This window comes from Corylus avellana, chromosome ca3 (assembly GCF_901000735.1).
Source record: "Corylus avellana chromosome ca3, CavTom2PMs-1.0".
In the NCBI taxonomy this organism is placed as follows: Eukaryota; Viridiplantae; Streptophyta; class Magnoliopsida; order Fagales; family Betulaceae; genus Corylus; species Corylus avellana.
The window spans coordinates 38,866,752-38,885,582 of NC_081543.1; the positions used below are offsets into that span (position 1 = coordinate 38,866,752).

At 35.3% G+C, this 18,831-nt stretch overlaps 2 protein-coding genes and 1 non-coding gene across 6 annotated transcripts; 1 reads left to right on the forward strand and 2 right to left on the reverse strand.

The window, feature by feature from the left end:
• The first annotated feature begins 1,585 nt into the window (after window positions 1-1,585).
• Window positions 1,586-1,658, forward strand: TRNAF-GAA (transfer RNA phenylalanine (anticodon GAA)). Its single transcript has one exon. It is a non-coding gene; the product is annotated as a tRNA-Phe (tRNA).
• Window positions 1,659-2,195: 537 nt separating this feature from the next.
• On the reverse strand, window positions 2,196-7,485 carry LOC132175954 (serine/threonine-protein kinase D6PK-like). 4 transcript variants are annotated; one of them, XM_059588050.1, is made up of 3 exons: window positions 7,215-7,485; window positions 5,200-6,293; window positions 2,196-3,338 (listed from the first exon to the last, which is right to left on the reverse strand). In XM_059588050.1, the coding sequence occupies exons 2-3, from the start codon at window positions 6,156-6,158 to the stop codon at window positions 2,483-2,485; spliced, it is 1,815 nt and encodes a 604-aa protein (XP_059444033.1). In that variant the 5' UTR covers window positions 6,159-6,293; window positions 7,215-7,485; the 3' UTR covers window positions 2,196-2,482. The 4 variants fall into 4 exon arrangements, with proteins under 4 accessions (XP_059444033.1, XP_059444037.1, XP_059444034.1 ...); XM_059588054.1 differs by lacking the exon at window positions 7,215-7,485 and adding an exon at window positions 7,078-7,155; XM_059588051.1 differs by lacking the exon at window positions 7,215-7,485 and adding an exon at window positions 6,967-7,069.
• A 4,556-nt stretch (window positions 7,486-12,041) lies between these two features.
• On the reverse strand, window positions 12,042-17,903 carry LOC132175955 (uncharacterized). The gene is made up of 9 exons (XM_059588055.1): window positions 17,506-17,903; window positions 16,217-16,402; window positions 15,448-15,574; window positions 15,246-15,329; window positions 14,920-15,122; window positions 14,582-14,677; window positions 14,403-14,496; window positions 13,919-14,038; window positions 12,042-12,281 (listed from the first exon to the last, which is right to left on the reverse strand). The coding sequence occupies exons 1-9, from the start codon at window positions 17,716-17,718 to the stop codon at window positions 12,178-12,180; spliced, it is 1,227 nt and encodes a 408-aa protein (XP_059444038.1). The 5' UTR covers window positions 17,719-17,903; the 3' UTR covers window positions 12,042-12,177.
• Window positions 17,904-18,831: the final 928 nt, after the last annotated feature.

The window sequence follows — 18,831 nt, forward strand, 5'->3', positions numbered from 1 at the left end:
TATTTTTTTTAAAAAAAACACGTTTATTTCCAAATAAAGAAGTGTTAGGGAGCCAAACAAATGAACTAATTTTTTTTTTCAAACTGACGTGGCAGACCGTGAGTGACAGATAAGGGAGAGAGAATTGCATTTTTTTTTTTTAATTTAAAAACCCTAACACGTCATTTTAAAATTTTTTATGAGTTTATTTGTTTAAATCCCTAGCGCTTCTCTTCCAAATATTTGTTAGTTTTTAAAGCAAAAATATAATATTTTAGCCCTTTTAAAAAGCAAAAATCCTAAGATTTGTGATATTTTTCAAAAGTGAGAAGAGAGACGTGATGCCAAAAGGCACACTATGCTACATGGCATTACAAGACAAGAGATGCCCAAATAATTCAAAATTGTGTTTCCTGAGTTGATTGCAGGGAGGGAATCAATTCGTTATTGCAAGAAAATGATAGCCCTGCGTGTAAAGATGATATTCTACAACATTCCCTTTCATTAGGGAACGTTTTTTCTTTCTTATTTTGCTTCCACCAATTAAGCATAAGAAATATACCACCAAAAGGAACACCCATTAACTTATCCAGCATTTTGCGCATTATTTGAAATTCGGATTAGGATTCTCTACAATTATAAATTCTCAAATTACGGATTCAAGACGTTCCTTGTGTCAAACGGCTTTAAAAAATGCAACTTATTAAAAATTAAGTATATTTTCATTAGGTTCTCGCTCTATATGTTCGGTATGTTGTACAAAAGTTTTAAGTTAAAAGTTGTCTTTTGATTTTTTTGAACAGACAGTGTATCTTCAAAAGTGAATAAAAAGTCTTTTATAGGGAAATATTTTTCCGAGTGACTTTGTAACATGCCACCTTATTAATAGGGGACATTTTTTAAGCAGTTCACTGTAAGAAATGGCTTGAATTTCATAATTTGAGAATGTACAGTTTTTTTATAATTGTTGGAAATCCTGATCCTAGATTTGAATTATTTGCATTTACGGTGTCTGAATTACTAGCAATTCGACCAACCCCATAGAAAGTAAGAGATTGGTTATCTTGAGCCGCCCCTCACTTACTTGGGCAACCCGCAATCTCCTACAGTATAAAGGTGTCTAGATTAAGTTAGATAAATTTTGGATTCCCCTTCCTTCTCAAAGTTTAGCTTTAAATATTTGGATTAACATGTAGAACTTATTTCAACTAAAAGCAATAATTTGAATGGCTAATAGTATGTAAATTTTGTTGACTTGCAAAATTCAACAATATATAAAAATTTTGACCATAAAAAAAAAAAAAAAAAGATTTACGTAGAGAAATTAATGCAATAATGGAAAGATATAGGACCACAAAATAATGATACAAGATTTCATTGACTTTCTCTGTTGATAGTGACGTGTTACTATTACTTTAAAGCAATTCGTATGATGTCAACTGGGATGCTATTTCCCACCACAGCTTAAAAGGAATTATTAAAAAACAATTTTTTTTTTTGTTTTTTTAAAAAAAACATATTTGATAACTACCGAATATGCCATGTACTAGTGAATATTCCAATATGTCAAAGAGATAATTTAATATTGACTGACCTTTTCAAACAAGCGGGGATAGCTCAGTTGGGAGAGCGTCAGACTGAAGATCTGAAGGTCGCGTGTTCGATCCACGCTCACCGCATCGATGTTTTTGCTCCAGTGCCAAGCCCAAGCCCAGCCCATTCATATAGCAGCACATTTCACTTGGTTTCCATTTTCCATTTTTTTGGCAAATTGGTTAACGCATTCAGTCATGTTTCCATGCCATCAAACCACAATGCTCTAAAAAATGGAAAATTATTATTTTCATTTTCATTTCATAATATATAGTTAGCTAGTGTATTTTAGAGGGGTAAAATTGTCATTTTAAATTAAAATGACAATTTTACCCATCTAAAAAACACTAACCAGCTACAATCTATTTCATTTGAAATTGAAAATATCATATTCCCTAAAAAATAAACGGCTGCTTTTTTAATTTGTCCACATGCACCATTTGTGATACTTTGTAAACTGAGGGAGCTATTTGATTTCAAAGCAAACCAAAGATACTAGAGAAGTTTCCTCAACAAGAAAAAAAAGGAAAAGAAATTGACTTACACTCATATAGCACAATACTTTTGTTCTCCCATAACCAACAAATTGTGCCATACCATTTGATTATTCATTCATCTCTCAATAAATCAGAATATATGTGCTTTAAAAGTTAGAATGATACAGGTATGACTATGGATGGTTCAATGGCTTAAGTCATTCCTCACAGGAGCAGAGAGCATCATGAACGAAGAACATTTGACTTCTGCAACACAAATTTGAAAATGTTTCATAACAACATAAACATATTGTCATTATGGATGTAAAAACCCTAACTTTCACATAATCAACATTTCAGAAACTCTACATCTTTCTCAAGCGAAAAAAGAAAGAAAAAACAAAAACAAATAGCAGATTGGTTCTGAAAAATAACTAAAAGAAATCGAACTCTAAATAATTTTTATCAGCTGCAGAAGCAGCTTTGTCACTGGTGGACGGCATAGGGGCTGGAATTCGCTCAATCTCTACCGGCTTTGGGATCTCTGGTGGGCTAGCACACCGAATCAAAGCCCAATTTACGCCTTCGAAGAAGGGATGCTGTTTGATCTCTGTTGCTCCTCGCTTATATGCCAACCTATGTTGTGGCTCTTTCACTAATAAGCCTCTTATCAAATCCCTTGCTGAAAAGCTGACCACTGGTGACTCTGGGAACCGCAATGGCTGACCCACAACATTGAACAAAGTGGCCCGGTTCCCCGATCCCTTGAAAGGAGTCTTACCAAACAAGAGCTCGTATAGAAAGATCCCGAAAGTCCACCAATCAACAGCACTGCCATGCCCTTCACCTTTGATAATTTCGGGTGCCAAATACTCATGGGTTCCAACAAATGACATTGAGCGAGCATTGGTTGGCTCTGCAATAAGCTCCGGCAATGGACTGACTTGGTTTCCCATTTCATTCTTGGGTTTCCGGTCTTTCTTGGATTTGCTTGAAAAAAGACGAGGCCCAAAACATGTCGTAGGCGCCACACAAGATGGTTGGATACAGGAGGGCTCAATGCAAGCTGGTTGGACACAATAAACCGGGTTCCTGCGCAAGGGTTCTGACTCAAGTGCAGAAGACTTGACTAGTGTTGGACTCACAGCACAGCGGAGGGAAAGGTCGAAGTCAGAAAGCATTATATGTCCATCTTCCCTCACAAGGACATTTTCCGGTTTGAGGTCACGATAAACAATTCCAAGCATGTGGAGATACTCCAGAGCAAGGAGAATCTCTGCCACGTAGAACCTGCATATTGAAGGTTAAGAGATAATAACAATGAAAATCACAGCCAATTGTATGCAAGGCAGCAAGATTATTGGTTTGCAACAATTATGTGACACAGGACTGACGAGTGCAATCACAGAGAATTTCCTCTTGCTATGTAATTATTCTATATCGAGCATCACAAAAAACCAAAGCATATTCTTGACATTCCAGCAGATAAAAAGAGTCAAAATCCTTTAGATATTGTATTTGGTTTCAGTGGAGGCAAAAAGCCCAAGAGAACATAGGACAAAGCACAGGTCCAAGTGACCCCAGTATCTCATTCTTTAACAAATGCTCAAGCCTTAGGAGGGAATTCTAGAAGAAGAAAAACAAATGGAAGCTTACAAATCTCATTGACAAGCTAGTAAACTTGCACCCTTCTCAATAGCTGGATCGATTTTGCATGACAAGTCAGAAGTTTACGGCAGTTCACAAGCCACTTTCCAGAATGACTTTATTGAAGTCTCAAGGGGAAGGTGATTCTCAATGCATACGGTAGGTCAGCCCGAGATTAAGGCCAAAGATGTAGAAAAGCTTCTACTGCTTCCTCACTAGGGTTCAATACTGAATTTTTTTTAATGGGCATTGTTTCTTCTTCTTATTATTTTTTTAAAAGGTGGAAATACATAAAAGAGAGGTGGGTTCAGTTATCTTTGAAACAGGCCAAACAAAATTAGGGTGCTAAAACTTCATTAATCAACTCCTTCAAACTGTAATCATAATTTGTTCTCTTAATTCTTCAGTTAAAAGAAAAATGATACAAAGGACTTGTTTTGGCTATTTAGTATGATACCGTTGTAGTAACCTGTGTTATAGCTTTTCGTGTTATTTTATACAGTAGCACATAAATGCTAGGCCTCTATGTACCAAGAACCACTAACCCAAAAAGCCAATGATTTCATCAAATTTCTCACCATTGTGCTGGTTCATATGTATTATATCTGTTTATTGCACTAGACATCTTTAGCATTACCAAAGTGCATTCCAGCAAATGCCCTATCAACACATTTGACAAAGCAACTACAAACATCTCTCCTACTGATTGGGCCATTGGGACAACCACGTCATTATTATCCTCACAATTAGCCCAAGCAGCACAATGTCCTCCCTGTCATTCCCTCTAATGACAAATGAAACTGTTTTGCTTGATTGAAAAATTAAATGAAGAATTAAGCAGACTATTCAATATCCGGGAGATGGCCATTTCTTTTAGCAAATAGGATAGTCCAGCTTGGAAGAAGAGAAAGAAAGACCCTCTGAATAAACTATCATGTAGATAGCCAATGAAGGTTAAAAAAAAATTAATTAACAGATCTTCTAGATGTATTGGGTTTTAACATTGATTCCTATTTTATTTGAGAAACACATTAACTCTAGAGCTTGTTATCACGCACATGCACAATTGCTCCTCAATGCCCAATATGCACAACACCTAATAAAGAAAAGAAGATTTCCTCCAAATTGATATTTAATCACTCTATATAAATTTATTCATACACATAACAACATTTCCTAGGGAATTTACTGGAGCCCATGTATATCTCCACCTGAAAAGATTTTGTTTGCATGAGTAGTTTTTCATCATATTATAGATCAGCGAGATAAAATCAAAATTTTATTCCACAGTATGAGACTAGTAGGTACTCTCATAAAAACTGAAGGTCCAACTTTTAACAATACGTTTGGAATAAAGCAAGATGACAAAGATTTTTTTTTTTTTTAAAAAAGAACTAAATCTTAATATGAAAGCATGAACCCCAGGACTAACAAAAACAGTTAAAGAAAAATTTATGTGCCTCATTTGAACCATATCGATTCTGAGTAGGGACAAGTTTCTTACTTTACTGCTTGTTCAGAAAAATGCTTCCCTGGTTGCCTCTGCCGAAGTGTGTGCAAGTCACCACCAGGGCAGAACTCCATCACCAAACATGAAAACTTTTCTGACTCAAAATGGTTATATAAGGTCGGGAGGAAGGGATGGTCTAAAGATTGTAGTATTTCTCTTTCTGTCTGAGCCCGAAGCAGTTTTTTACGGTTTGCTAAAGACTCTTTATCCATAATCTTCAATGCAAAATAACACTTTGTTCCAGTCAACTCCGAAAGATACACGCTTCCAATGTCACCACAACCCAACTTCTTAAGATGTCTAAAATGGCCCATACCCAATACACCAACTTTTGCTCGGACAGCCTGTATGGCTTCCCATCGAATGTCATTTGCCTTGTGAGGTTTGTTGATACTGCTACTTAAGGTGCTACAAGTGCTTTCGTCGCTCACGTCACTGCTTGTGCTACCTCTGCAGATACTACTCTTCCCACTCTCAACAAAATCGGCTCGATCACTAATTTTGGCACTCCCACTTGTCTTGGCAACACTGTTGGTTCCATCACTGACTTTAGCCGAAGCTGGGCTAACTACATACTCTGATGGTTTCTTTTCTTGATCAGCCCCACCTTCTAGTGAACTCTTAGTCTCGTTCACTGCAGGTCTTAGATAAGCTGGCACATGTTTTGGCTCACCCAACGATAAACTTGACTCTAACTTTCCAGCTAAAGAACTACTGGACTCCTTTTGATGAGAACTCAGCGATCTTTTTTCCTCTTTGGTTTCCACAGGAACCTGCTTTGATGCTACTTCTTGCACACTCTTGGATAATGTTCTTGGTGTCACTGGCTCCGATTTGCTAGTCTTCGTAATCTGTAATGGTGAAGGCCTACGGAAATTTCCTTCTGTTGTTTGACTACCAATCAATTTTCTCTGTTTTTCCGGAGAAGTTCTGGCACCAGATTTTGACGCCATCGACAGAATGCAGACTTGTCAAATAGATCAAATTGAACAAAACCCATCACTCATCCCCCAATTTCACCACATGACTCCCACCATTGACAGTTCCAACTATTTCCATCTCCAAGTCCATCAATAGCAGGGCAAAATCTACAAGACACCAACAAAAGAGATCACCACCGTGCAACATACATAAAATGCTTGAATCTAAGTTGTCAAATCCATGCTATAATCTAGGTCAGACTAATTGAAGGACACTGTTTGAGCAAAGAAAAAAAAAAAAAAACATATAAGAGAAATCTCCATGTGCAACATACATAATATGCTTGAATAAAAGTTGTCAAATTCAGACCATAACCTAGGTCACACAAATTAAAGAATACTATTCGAGCAAAAAACAGGAACATAACAGAGAATCACAAACATTATTCACCCGTATATCTACATGATCCATGTATTGGATCAAAAACCCAAATTCATGCAACATCCTTTACAACAGCAGTAACGAAGTAAAAAGTCTATGCTCTAGTAGCTTAGACTTTAATTATTTAACTAACAATAAATGAAAAACTTGTTATATAACCGGAAAAAAAAAAAAAAAAAAAAAAGAGAGAGAGAGAGAGAGATTGCACGCATACCCAGATCACAGCTCAAACACTATCAAGAGACCAACCAAGAAATAGGCTGAAAATTTACAAAATCGAAAAACACCATCATCTACCTCAAAATGCCAACCCTTTTTTCGAGAAAAATAAAACTTTCAAGAGGAAAAATGTCATGGATCAAAGAACCATAGAAAAGTGAGAGAGACTCAATGGATTACCACAAAAATGTAGATTCTTCATAGCTCTGGATACACAACAAAGGCCGAAAGAGCAAAAGATAAGAACAAAGTAAAGAGGAATGATACAGATCTCCAAGAACAAAGACCCACCTCTTTGGATCCAAGAACCCCACAAAGACACAGGTTGCTAAAAAACAAAATAGAGTGCAAAGAGAAGCAAAAACCCACTCAAGCAAAATTAGAGTACCCAGTTGAAAAGTAAAGAGAAAAGAAGCCCAAAAGAGTACCTCAGAGAGAGTCTCAAAGATCAGAACTTTGGGGGGTCCTTCGCTTTAGCAGAGTGGGAAAAGAGCACTCACTCTCCACTGTAGAGAGAGATAAAAGAAACCAATGTGTGAGAGCTCCTTCTCCTCAAATGTGTGGAGAGAGAGAGAGAGACAGAGAGAAAGAGAGAGACAGAGAAAAAGAAGAAAGAGAGAGAGAGAAAAGAAAGAAAATTGCTTTGAGTGTGTTAGAAAGAGTTGGGTGTCTCTGTGGGCTACCAATCCATGTATTGTAGAGAGAGAGAGAGAGAGAGAGAGAGAGTCAAAGTTAAAGAGATTTTCTTTCTTTTTTTTTTTGGTTCAATTATTTCAATGTATTTTGTTCCCAAACAGAAGGGTCTGAGTCAACATATGGGCCTCCAAAGGCTCCAAGTTGTCTCCTTATGTTTTCTGCTTTTTGAATTTCCCATTTAGGGCTTCAACTTTTTTTTGGAATGACCATTATCTCCCCCTTTGCTAACATTTCTGATTTCCCCCTTCTTCTGTTTTTTCTTTTTCTTTTGTTTCCTGTTGGGGTCCTTGCCTAATGCCAAACATTGAGTTGTCCATAAATAGCCTACTTTTGCCTCTCTTTTTTGGTCATGTATAATCAAGTTATGGGCAAATGGTCCATGATGGTGTTGAGTTGACGAGTGGTTGATCAAGATGGACGGCCAGGATGATGGGTTATTGAAAGGTCAAGCAGGTGGGGTTAGCTAATTATTGGGTTAGGGTTTGGGAGTAATGATGGATAGAAATTATGCTTACTTGCCATTTTTACTTTTCTTTAATAATAAGAGCCAAAACCCAAGTATTTATCCCATAAAGAAACCAAATCCCAAATATTTATACCACTATAAATTCTTTACAAACTAACATGGTAGTTTACGTAAGTTTCACGTGAAAAAAAAAAAGTAACAAAATTTGACCGATAAATTTAATTGTTTAATAATAAATGTTAAGGTAGATTACCACGCCAATTTATAAGAAATATGTAAAAAATTGTAGTACCCCTAATATCACTTAAATAAGTGTACTATCCAAAGACCTCCAAATGGTCCAATTTTCTTGAGTAGAAAATGAGTATTCCAGTGTTAGTTTTATATGATAATGACTTGTTTTAGGTATATTGGCAAAAAAGAGGAAGATGAACATGAAAACAAGAAAAGGCTAATGGAGTGAGAGAAAGGAAAGGTTATAGCCTTGTTGGGATTTCCTCAATTGGCCTGTCACGAACAACACTAGGCAGGATTTTCCACAACCATTTTTGGCAGAGCTTTTATTCCTTAACAGGATGAAACCAGGCAGAGAAGGAATCATTGAAAAACGTGTGCAAGTATCTCATTTCAGAAGTATTTGTACAAGCAAGTAAGACGAAATTTCGGATCTTCAATAATTTGTTGTTCACGTCGTTAGCAATTCATACAATAAATATAAAAGAATTCTAGGAGAAGGACCTCCAGAGTAGGGAAACCCCCGACCACACCTGTGACCCTTGCCACCTCAACCAATGGGACCAACAAGAGGGCTCGTGTAGTAAATATAAGATAATTTTATGAGAGTTCACCCGCTCTAATCAAAATCTGTTTTGGCAAATAGACTTCGTATAGGCTCTCTCATATTTGTCGCACAAATTATTAACAATTTAGACAACAAATTCTTAAAAATCTTTATATTCCACTTAGCCACCACAAAATCCAAATTAAATTCCAACAATATCTAGATGGGGTGAAGTGAAATTGTAGCCACTCATGCCCTTCAACATAGTTCTGTCTGTCTAGGAATGTTTCAAAAGAAACCCAACAGCTCAATCTTTCCAAATTGATTTGATTCTTTACCTCTTTGGCAAGCATGGACAGCATAGTTATTGCAATAATTCTCCATTTCCCACAACCTCAAATGGAAGATGAGTAATTTTCTTCATAAACGTTGAAATCATATCTCTACTCTATGGTTGGTAACCAAATTGCTTGTTTACCTAGAAAATTATAAGGCATAGATTTTTTGAGATATTTCTTAGTCTATATTTGCTGGAAATTCCAACTTAAGAAGTACCCTTTTTTTTGGGTTATTTCCAAATCAATCAAGTATACTGAAGACGCATGGCGACAACATCTTGACACACTAATCATAGATAGCATGCAAATATTAGGGCAACCAATTTGCTGATAATTCCATAAGCATAAGCAAATTTTCTGGAACTTGATTTGACCCTTTGGTTTGATCATCGAGTACTAGTTTTTTACAAGCTGAAAGTGACAATTTACGTGTTTCATATCATCCACTAAACAATTGCATTATCTATTAAATTTTATTGCTAATTTTTTCACCTATATGACACAATGTGATATTTATGTAGACCGCTAAGCAAGTTTGTAAGGGAATTATAGTAAGAGTTGTAATATTCCATGCATTTTCCTTATTGGTATACTTTTATACCAAGTTTGTTAAGATGTTACGTGCTCATGAAATGCCTGTGAACAAAATCGATATTTAGGGTCCATTTGGGTTTGTAGTTTCAAAACGTGCGATTTGAAAACACAATTTTTTAAAAACACAATTAAGTGTTTGGACTTTTAGTAAAATAGTGATTTGGATTTTAAAATCGCAGTTTAGTCTTTAAAATTGTTTGTTTCTAAAAACATACCACCTTACCTGCGATTTTAAAACACACATTTGTTTTACATTTCCAACCACAATTCTTTTTAAATGCACTCCATCTTTAGAAGATAAAAGAATGACAAAAGTTCTACGTTTAGCATTACTCGTTCTACATATTATACATATTTGGCATCAAATTTAGTACTCTGCCTACACTGCTGTCCTGCTTAGCATTTTAATCTCCCTGCCAAATTTGGTCCTTCTAAAAGTGAAAATTGTTAGCTTTATATGGTAATGACTCAAATTGCTACTTTCCTTTTTCTTCTTCTTAAGGCATGATTAAAAAAAAAAAGAATTGGGACTGACATTAATTCGTTGATTGAATTGTAACTTGCACAATCCGTGAATGAGAGAATGTCTCATGGAGCTCACCTGATTACTTGCTTGTTGGACAAGTAGACCTCATCAGGACTCTTTTTCAATAAACTGCAATTTGGACAGTCAATTGCAGAGAATTCGGATCTAATGAAAAGAGTAGCGAAAACCTAGTTGAAGATTGTGGCTTTTATAATATAATATATTTTTTTGGAAACAATGTAGAGGCTTTTAAGAAATATGATAGAAGATAAAAACAAAGTAGAGCCTATATATGATTTATTTGCATAATAGGGCTAGTGAGGTGCCAGAGAAACAGGATGCCTTTATTCCTAATCTCCAGGCTTGGCCACATGGTCACATAGACATCAATTACAAATGGAACTGTGCAGTGACCAAAAAATTTTAAAAAAAATAAAAATAATTCTTTCATCAGTTTAAGAAATATATACATGCACATTACAGAATCTTTTCCATCAAACCCTAAGACTTCTTGTTTATTTTAAGACTGACCATTACAGTCTCCTGCTACAGTGGTCCCAATCGTCTAAAGCTTTCACAATTTGATGTATATGGTGGTGTTTGATGATCTGGCATAGAGATGGCACATGTGGCGCAATGTGATTGGAGCAGTTTGTTCTTTTTACACGTGGCAAATGGCTCGCTAACGGGATAGACAGAAGGAGTTTTTTTATAAAATCAGAAAGCCCAATGACCAATTTTATCATTTTTGAAACTTCAATAACTATACTCATCAAAAGCTGGTGGACCAATTTTGTAATTACTTAATCCTACATTTTAAGGAGAAGATGCTACAAGATCCAAATGAAGATCTCCACGACAACATTCAACGACTCTGCCAATGGATCACAGGTTTTTAGGTCATGTGATTTAATAACTTTTATAAATTTGGAAACAACCCCCCAAAAGTTATGTTATTGTAATAAGCCCAGATGAGCCACAACCGCAATGCAAACACGTTTAAACTGACATATGTCCTTAAACATATAATCTCCACATGCACTTTCAATCTTAAAATCACATGCTCTATTAATCTTAATAAGAAATGCATGTGAAAATTACATGTGCGAAGGACAAATGTCAATTTAATAATCTAGAATTAATGCATGATTACTTCTCACAATGAGTTAACACACATTGAAAAATAAACGGGTGACATTTGTCCTTAGAGCATGAAATTTTCACACGAAGTTTCAATCTTAGAATCACACACTCTGCCAATCTTGTTAAAAATGTGTGCGAATTACATGCTCGGTTAATATTTCAATCTAGTATGTCACCTTTCCAAGATAAAAACCCTAGATGAATCAATAGGATTATGATACTTTAACCATCATGACAATACAGAAGAGCTGGAGTCCATGCACAGAGATCTATTTAAATCCCATCATTAGCTTTTTCCCTGGCTGTGCTGAATAACCTGAGAAGCACTAAATAGGACATTCATACAAAGTATCATTCAAGCCTGCTATGCCTCAGGCTGAGCAAAAGCTAACATGATTTCGAGCATATATTCATTAAGGAAAGTGCATTAATTGTGCAATCTTTATTTTTGCTGCCATGATTTGAAGGATTTATGTGAGTTCCTGAGAATTGAGTGACTAAGAATTAGCTGGGGTTATGAGCAGATGGGAATCATTCTGTCTATGACTATGAAGCCCAAAGCAAAACATTCAAGTGAACACCAACACACCATAGATCGATTGTTCACTACAATGAATGTAAATTTTATCCAAACATTCAAGTGATAAATAGCTTTTTATATTTTGAAGTTAGAAGAGGAAGTTAGAATGAAATTCATGAAGATTCAAGAAATCATGAAAAAATAGCTTTTTATATTTTGATATAAATATGTCAAACATCAGTAATCAACCATGCATAAATAGTAAACTAGATCCTCTGCAGTCCTCTCTACTTCATTCTCTTTTAATTATCTGAAGAACAAAGCATATTAAGAGAGATCAGAAATCACACTTTCACACTTGGTTTCCAAAATCTTCACAGCTTCAGTAAATAGTACATCAGGAGGTAATGCTCCAGCCGATTCAACTGTAACTGTAGAGCAAGAGGAAACAAATAAAATTTAGAACTGATCTCAGAATCTTTATACAATTAACAAATATTGAACCCGAACCATGTTCTGTACATACTGAAAATTCAAGAACTATGTATGATTAAATGTTGTTGGAAGTCAAAAAGGTGGAATCATCATCAGTTTCAGTGCCTAACATGATTATTGTTGTCATTGTTTCAAATGCAGAGATAACTTGTGTGTGTGGGAGAAAAAAAAAAATTTATAAATTGTATTTTATTGAAACTGAAGATCTAGGAGGCCCTTGTTTGGCATTGATCCAAGTTTAGCTGTACCGGAACTTTTTTTTTTTTTTTTGTGTGATTTGGCACCGGGTATCCGGAGCTTTGCTCCGACTAATCCCGAGGGTGCACAAACCTTCGGCAAGGAGTTTTCCGCAAGTGCACCTCAGTTAATTCAAGGGGCAAACCCCCAGTCCCATGGCCTCAAGAAACAGTTTGCATTCAGCGGGTTTCGAACCTAAGACTTTGAGGAGCATACTCAAAGTCCCAGGTTGTCCAACCACTGAGCCAACCCCTTCGAACTTTTAAATCACCTTCATCACTTAAAAGTAAACAGTTACAGCCCTATATTCATTTTAGTTTAAAAAGTGAATAAGAGTTGCCTTGTAATGCGCAGATTTGCAAGCTTATACAAGTAATCAGGCTCCTCTCTAAACAACAATACACATTTTCCTCTTTTTCTTGACAAATGAACAAGAACAATTATTCTGAAGTTCGAGTGTTTAAAATCATTCTCTAAGCCCAATGGGATCTTTCCACTGTCCTATTAGCAAGATGGTTTGGCTGTCTTGTTTTTCTTTTTGGTGTGTACTAGTATCCAACTTCATGGTATGGAGTAGATGATAATTGAGGTAATTTAAAAGGGGACCACATCAACATGAATCATCTTTATGAGGGGAGACGATGCAATTTGGTTCAAATACCATTGATGTACCTATTCATTATGGGAGGCATACGCGGACCCACATGGATCCCACAGTATTCACTGCATCGCAGAAGACAAGGCCCTATTTAAGAATGTTTTGTAACAGGCAACTTTCGTTCGACTGAGTTATGCATGAGTCTTTTACACCATTAGTTAAGCATTTTTCAGATGACTAAAAACATGCAGTAAAACAACACACCTAGAACCTTGTCAAATTACGTTCAAAGAAGGAATCAAGGGGATTTCATTCTCAAGCCTCAAGACCTGCCAGAAAGCATGTTATTGGAGTAACCCTATATAGAGACAAAGCTCTGGGCCATATTTCAATTGCTTCCATCTTGAATATAAGATGTCTGCTGTAACTCGATGATTTCAGGCAGCAACCTGGTGGGATGTAAGCAACGACTTCCTTTGTGGTAGAATATTACTTTTCTTTTGCATTCATTAAACAAATAAGCGACCATGTACCAATTAGGTGTTACTATCCTACTATCCTGAGAAATGTTGCATTGTTGCCTTTTTTAATTAGTGCCTGGCAATTAACCCACCCACTAAACAGAATATGAAACCATCAGCCCCATGGATATGGGGGTGGAGATTCCAACTGACCCAAAATTCATAGGCAAAATGTCCTGCCTAGCTCTAATTAATGCATGAACACCACAATACTTACATATGAAATGATCCTTAACACGACGTAGTGACACACGTTTCTCCCATTCTTCTCCTTCTCTGATGCATTCTCTACACAAAGTGCAAGCTCGTGGTTGGGAGACGGTTAATCTTTTTTTACCTGCCCAACAGACAAATCATCAATTAGGAAAGTGAGTTCTCCCAAAGAAACAGGAAAATGTGATTGCATGTAAAGCTTAATGACAAGACTACATCCACTATTGGGACAAAACCCTTTTTTTTAATTTTTTTATTTATTTATTATTATTATTTTTTATATGAATACTATTGGGATAAAACCTGCATTCTATTTTGCATTTATAACATAAAATCCGTTGCCGTCAGTCTGTATAATCTTTTTTTTTTTTTTTTTTATAGGTTATCAGTCTGTACAATCTAAAGCACCTAGAGAACAATTTTTATTTATTTTTGATAAGTAAAGCACCTAGAGAACAAATGTCAAAGAAAGAAAAAGAACACCTCACCATTGGCAACATCTTCAATGTCAAAAACTCCAACTGGGCATTTACTTTTAAGATTTTCAGCCACCTCATCTTCAACCTCTTCCAATAGCACAACCTGAATAAAGTAAACTATTAATACACCTGCTCCTCAGAAACCTTCATAGTGTCAAGATGCAACCCTAAATAAAATATCATCTCACCTCAGGAAGCATCCTATACCAAGCAGTTGCCACCGGCGACCACTTTGCATGTGTTTTACCAATGCCTTTAACGGCATGTACTTCAAGTTCAATTTCCTACAAAAGATGGAACACTTTTTTTTTAATAAGTAATCGAGATATAATTAAAAGTGTAAAGCGCACCCAAGTACATTAAAAGTATACATGAGAAACACCTAACTAGAAGAAGAAGGAAAAAAAAAAAAAGAAAAAAAAAAAGAGCTAGAAAATCATAAAAGCCAAGCTTCAAACGAGATACAATTGCAGTTGTCCAAAGATAACTAGTATTGAAAAAAAAAAAAAAAAAAAATAGGCTTTACCTCACCAGGGCCAAGTTTAGCAATAATAATATCACCAAGTTTTCCCTTAAAGCCAATTGGATTGTCGGAAAATTCTGGTAGAGAGTCTTGGGGGCAAGTAAATTCAGTGTAGGTTTTTGGTTTCGAGGAGGAACTTGAATTCGAGTTTTCTGATTCCAGAAGCTCGGACCCATTAGGTAACCACTTCAAGTCACTTGCTTTTACTGCATTGTTCATTGCATCATCATCAAAAATAACCACCATTAGTAAAAAAAAATAATAATAATCAACTTAAGTTTTGAGAATAAAAAGCTAAAAATATCATCCATAAAACACAAGAACTATACCTGTGCGACGGAGATGTTTCTTTCGTTCACAACGAACATGGAGTTTAAAAACAATGGAATTCCTTTCGTTCAGTGGATTACCATCTAAGGTTGAAAAGAATAAGAAAATACACACTCAGTTCCTTAAAAATGCAAGGGCAAGCAAAACGTGGTATTATCTGTTCCGTCAAAAATTGGACCACTATGTCTATCTGAACCTAACCTGCATATTCAAAAAGCCTCGGATCAACACTGATCGGAATGAGCCCTAATCTGTGGGCAAGAACTTCGTCTTGGATTGCGGATGTATTATTTGCAATAAGAACTTTTTCAATAGCCATCGTTGGAACCTGCATGCAAAACAACCCAAGCGAATTCACCATTACCACTAATACCACATTGTAAACTAAATACTTGTCTGCATATAAAATCCCAATATTCAAGAGAAGGTGCAACATAGTACATGTTTACCCATCATTCACATATAATCAGCATGTTCTTCATCATAGAAGTGCAAATGAAGCATAAGAAAAAGGAAATAGATTTCTTCCCCTTCCATAATCTAAATTAAAAAGAAAGTGACAGAGATGGATGAAGATAATAGAAATAGGTTCACATATAAACAGCATGGTATTTATCATAGAAGTGCAAATGAAGCATAAGAAAAAGGAAATAGATTTCTTCCCCTTCCATAATCTAAATTAAAAAGAAATTGACAGAGATGGATGAAGATAATAGAAATAGGTTCACATATAAACAGCATGGTATTTATCATAGAAGTGCGAATGAAGCATAAGAAAAAGGAAATAGATTTCTTCCCCTTCCATAATCTAAATTAAAAAGAAATTGACAGAGATGGATGAAGATAATAGAAATAGGTTTCTAATCAATTCAACTGAGTACTACCAAATCATAGAGAATTAAATATGAAATCAGGCATATTGGAGTATTTTTAACATTAATTTGACAGAATCGTGCATAAATATCACAACCTCAGAAATGAGGATTCTCCGAAATGCATTGGCAAGTGCTGGATCTACACCAATCATATCAAACTCCATGTCTTCATCTGAGTATCGAATCACTTCAACTCTAAATTTGTCGCGGAAATGGTCCAATCGAAAACTATTATCTACTCCAACAGACGCAAAAGCACCAGAATATTGTATTGTATCTGTCTACATACACCAAGGTCAAAAGATGTAAGAAACTAAGCAAAAAAAAAAAAAAAAAAAAGAACAACCAACAATTCCAAACACTCACACTTCTGACCAGTTAGAAAGGAAAAGTGAAAAACATAAAGGGCTACAATTCAAGGTTTCCTGTTTACATCACTTGGTTCAATTATGCTAAAGGCAGAGGGATAAAGTCTTGTCTTTTCAGTTCCAGATAGTTTTCCTTCTTTTTTTTTTTTTTTTAAAAAAAAGGAACTTTAATAAAACTTCTATCTTACTCAACCAACTAAGCTTATACTTGAATTAGCTTGTTCTTTCATTCCGAAGACTTCTGTGCGGTTACAAAGAAAAACTGAAAAAAAAAAAAAGAAAAAAGAAAAAGAAAGGGCTGTAATTCTGGGTTTCCTGTTTATGCCACTTCGTTTGAAAAAGAATAAGAAGTCAGCTAAGGTTATAGTTGAATTACTTTGGAGGGACAAATTTTATATTTTCAGACGAAATCATTTTTAAAAAAACGAACCTTAATCCGAAGTTCTATTTTACTCAACTAAGTAAGCATATAATTAAATTATGCAGGGCAGTGGGATCAAGTCTTCTTCTATCAGTCGCAAATAATCTTTAAAATAAAACGAAAGAACTTTTTATCCAAATTTCTATTTCACTTAATACCTCCTATGAAACAGCAAACAAAAGAAATTGGTACAACATTGGAAAAAACATGATTATACATATTACCATAAGGCTTAACTGCGGCTACATACATGTATATATACATATACATAAACAAGTACTGCCACAGAAAAATTAAACAGATGCAGTAATTAAACCATTTAATTAATATTCCTCAAAAAAAATTAAGAGGGAGGTTAATAATTTATAAAACGAAGAGAACCCATAAAGTAGAGTTTGAGGGTGTTTCAAATTTCACACCAGACAGAAAAAACAACAATAACAACAACAACAATAACAACAACAGGACCCAAAAACAAATAAGAGGTATTTATGAAATTGGAAGAAGACCCAGAAACAAATAATGGGTAGTTACGAAATTGGAAGAATTTGACATGTAAAATAGCAAAAAGGATTTGTAAGAGTTAGAGGAAAACATGGTTGGGAGCGTCAGCGTTGCAGAGGACGCGGGTTCTCTGGAGCTCCACGTGCGGTGGGAGTTTCATAGGCACATCTGGAAGACTCATTATGTAATCCAGTCCTCCTTTCGATTTTTCTCCTCCTGACTGAGACTCAGACTCAGACTCAGACATTGATTCTGCTTCAGTTTCTTCTTCTTCTTCAGACATTCTTTCATCTCGCCTGGCCATTCTTTTGGTGTACTTTTCTATCTCTCTGTCTCTCTTTCTCTGCGTGTGTGTGTGTGTTTTTTTTCCTTTTCCTCGGGGAGGTTTTAGTTGCTAGGGTTCTAAGGTTTAGCGGAGAGGCTAAACTAAAGAGAAGGGTGTTGAGGGTTTTAAGGTTTAAGGGTTGCCCAACAAGAAGTCAGAGAGAGTGAGAGAAAGGCTTCGAGGGTTTTAAGGTTTAAAGACTTCAAAGGGTTACCCGAAAAAAAATAAATAAATAAATAATAAAATAATAAAATAAAAATAAAAAGAAAAATTACAGTTTACCCCTAAAATTGACAACGTTTTTCAATTCGAACAATAAAATTTTAATTTTTGCACTCTATCCCTACAACGTTCCAATTTTTTTTCAATTCGACCAATATTATCCCAAAATTCTCATATTGCCCCTAATTTTTATTTTTTATAAATAAATAAAAAAAAACAAAAACAAATTTGAGGGTGCAAAAATTACTGATGGCCAAAGCGAATTTTTTTTTAAAAAAATAAAAAATTATGGGTAATATGGAAAGTTTTGGATACATTTGATCAAATTGTAAAAATTTGAAACTTTGAGGGGTGGATTGCAAAAATTGAAACTTTAGTATTCGAATTCAAAAACACTGTCAACTTTGGGGGTAAACTGTAATTTTTCCAACATTTAAAAAAAATAAAAATAAAAACTCCTTAACCCACTCGCAAACAAACTCTTTTAAGAGTTGGAAACAAGATCGATGAAGGGTGAGACTTACCCTCTCCTACCATGACTACATTTTTATTTTACTTTCTTTTCCTTTTTTTTTTTTTTTTTTTTTATGGTTCATTGCATTATTAAAGTTTTGTGAAGATATTTGTGAGGAATGGACCATGATAGAGGATAATGGCCCCTAAATGAAATAAAGTAATATTTTTCCTTTATTTTTAGTGGATCCTAGATTTGGAGTAAAGTGTTATAAATTTCAAAATTTTAAACATTTATGGATATTTTGGGCCGTCTCTTTTGGGTTCCGTTTTTCAAACCCAATTCATATATTTTTGAGAAAAGCCCACATACTCCCTTTTTCTAACTCATATATTTTTGAGAAAAGCCCACATACT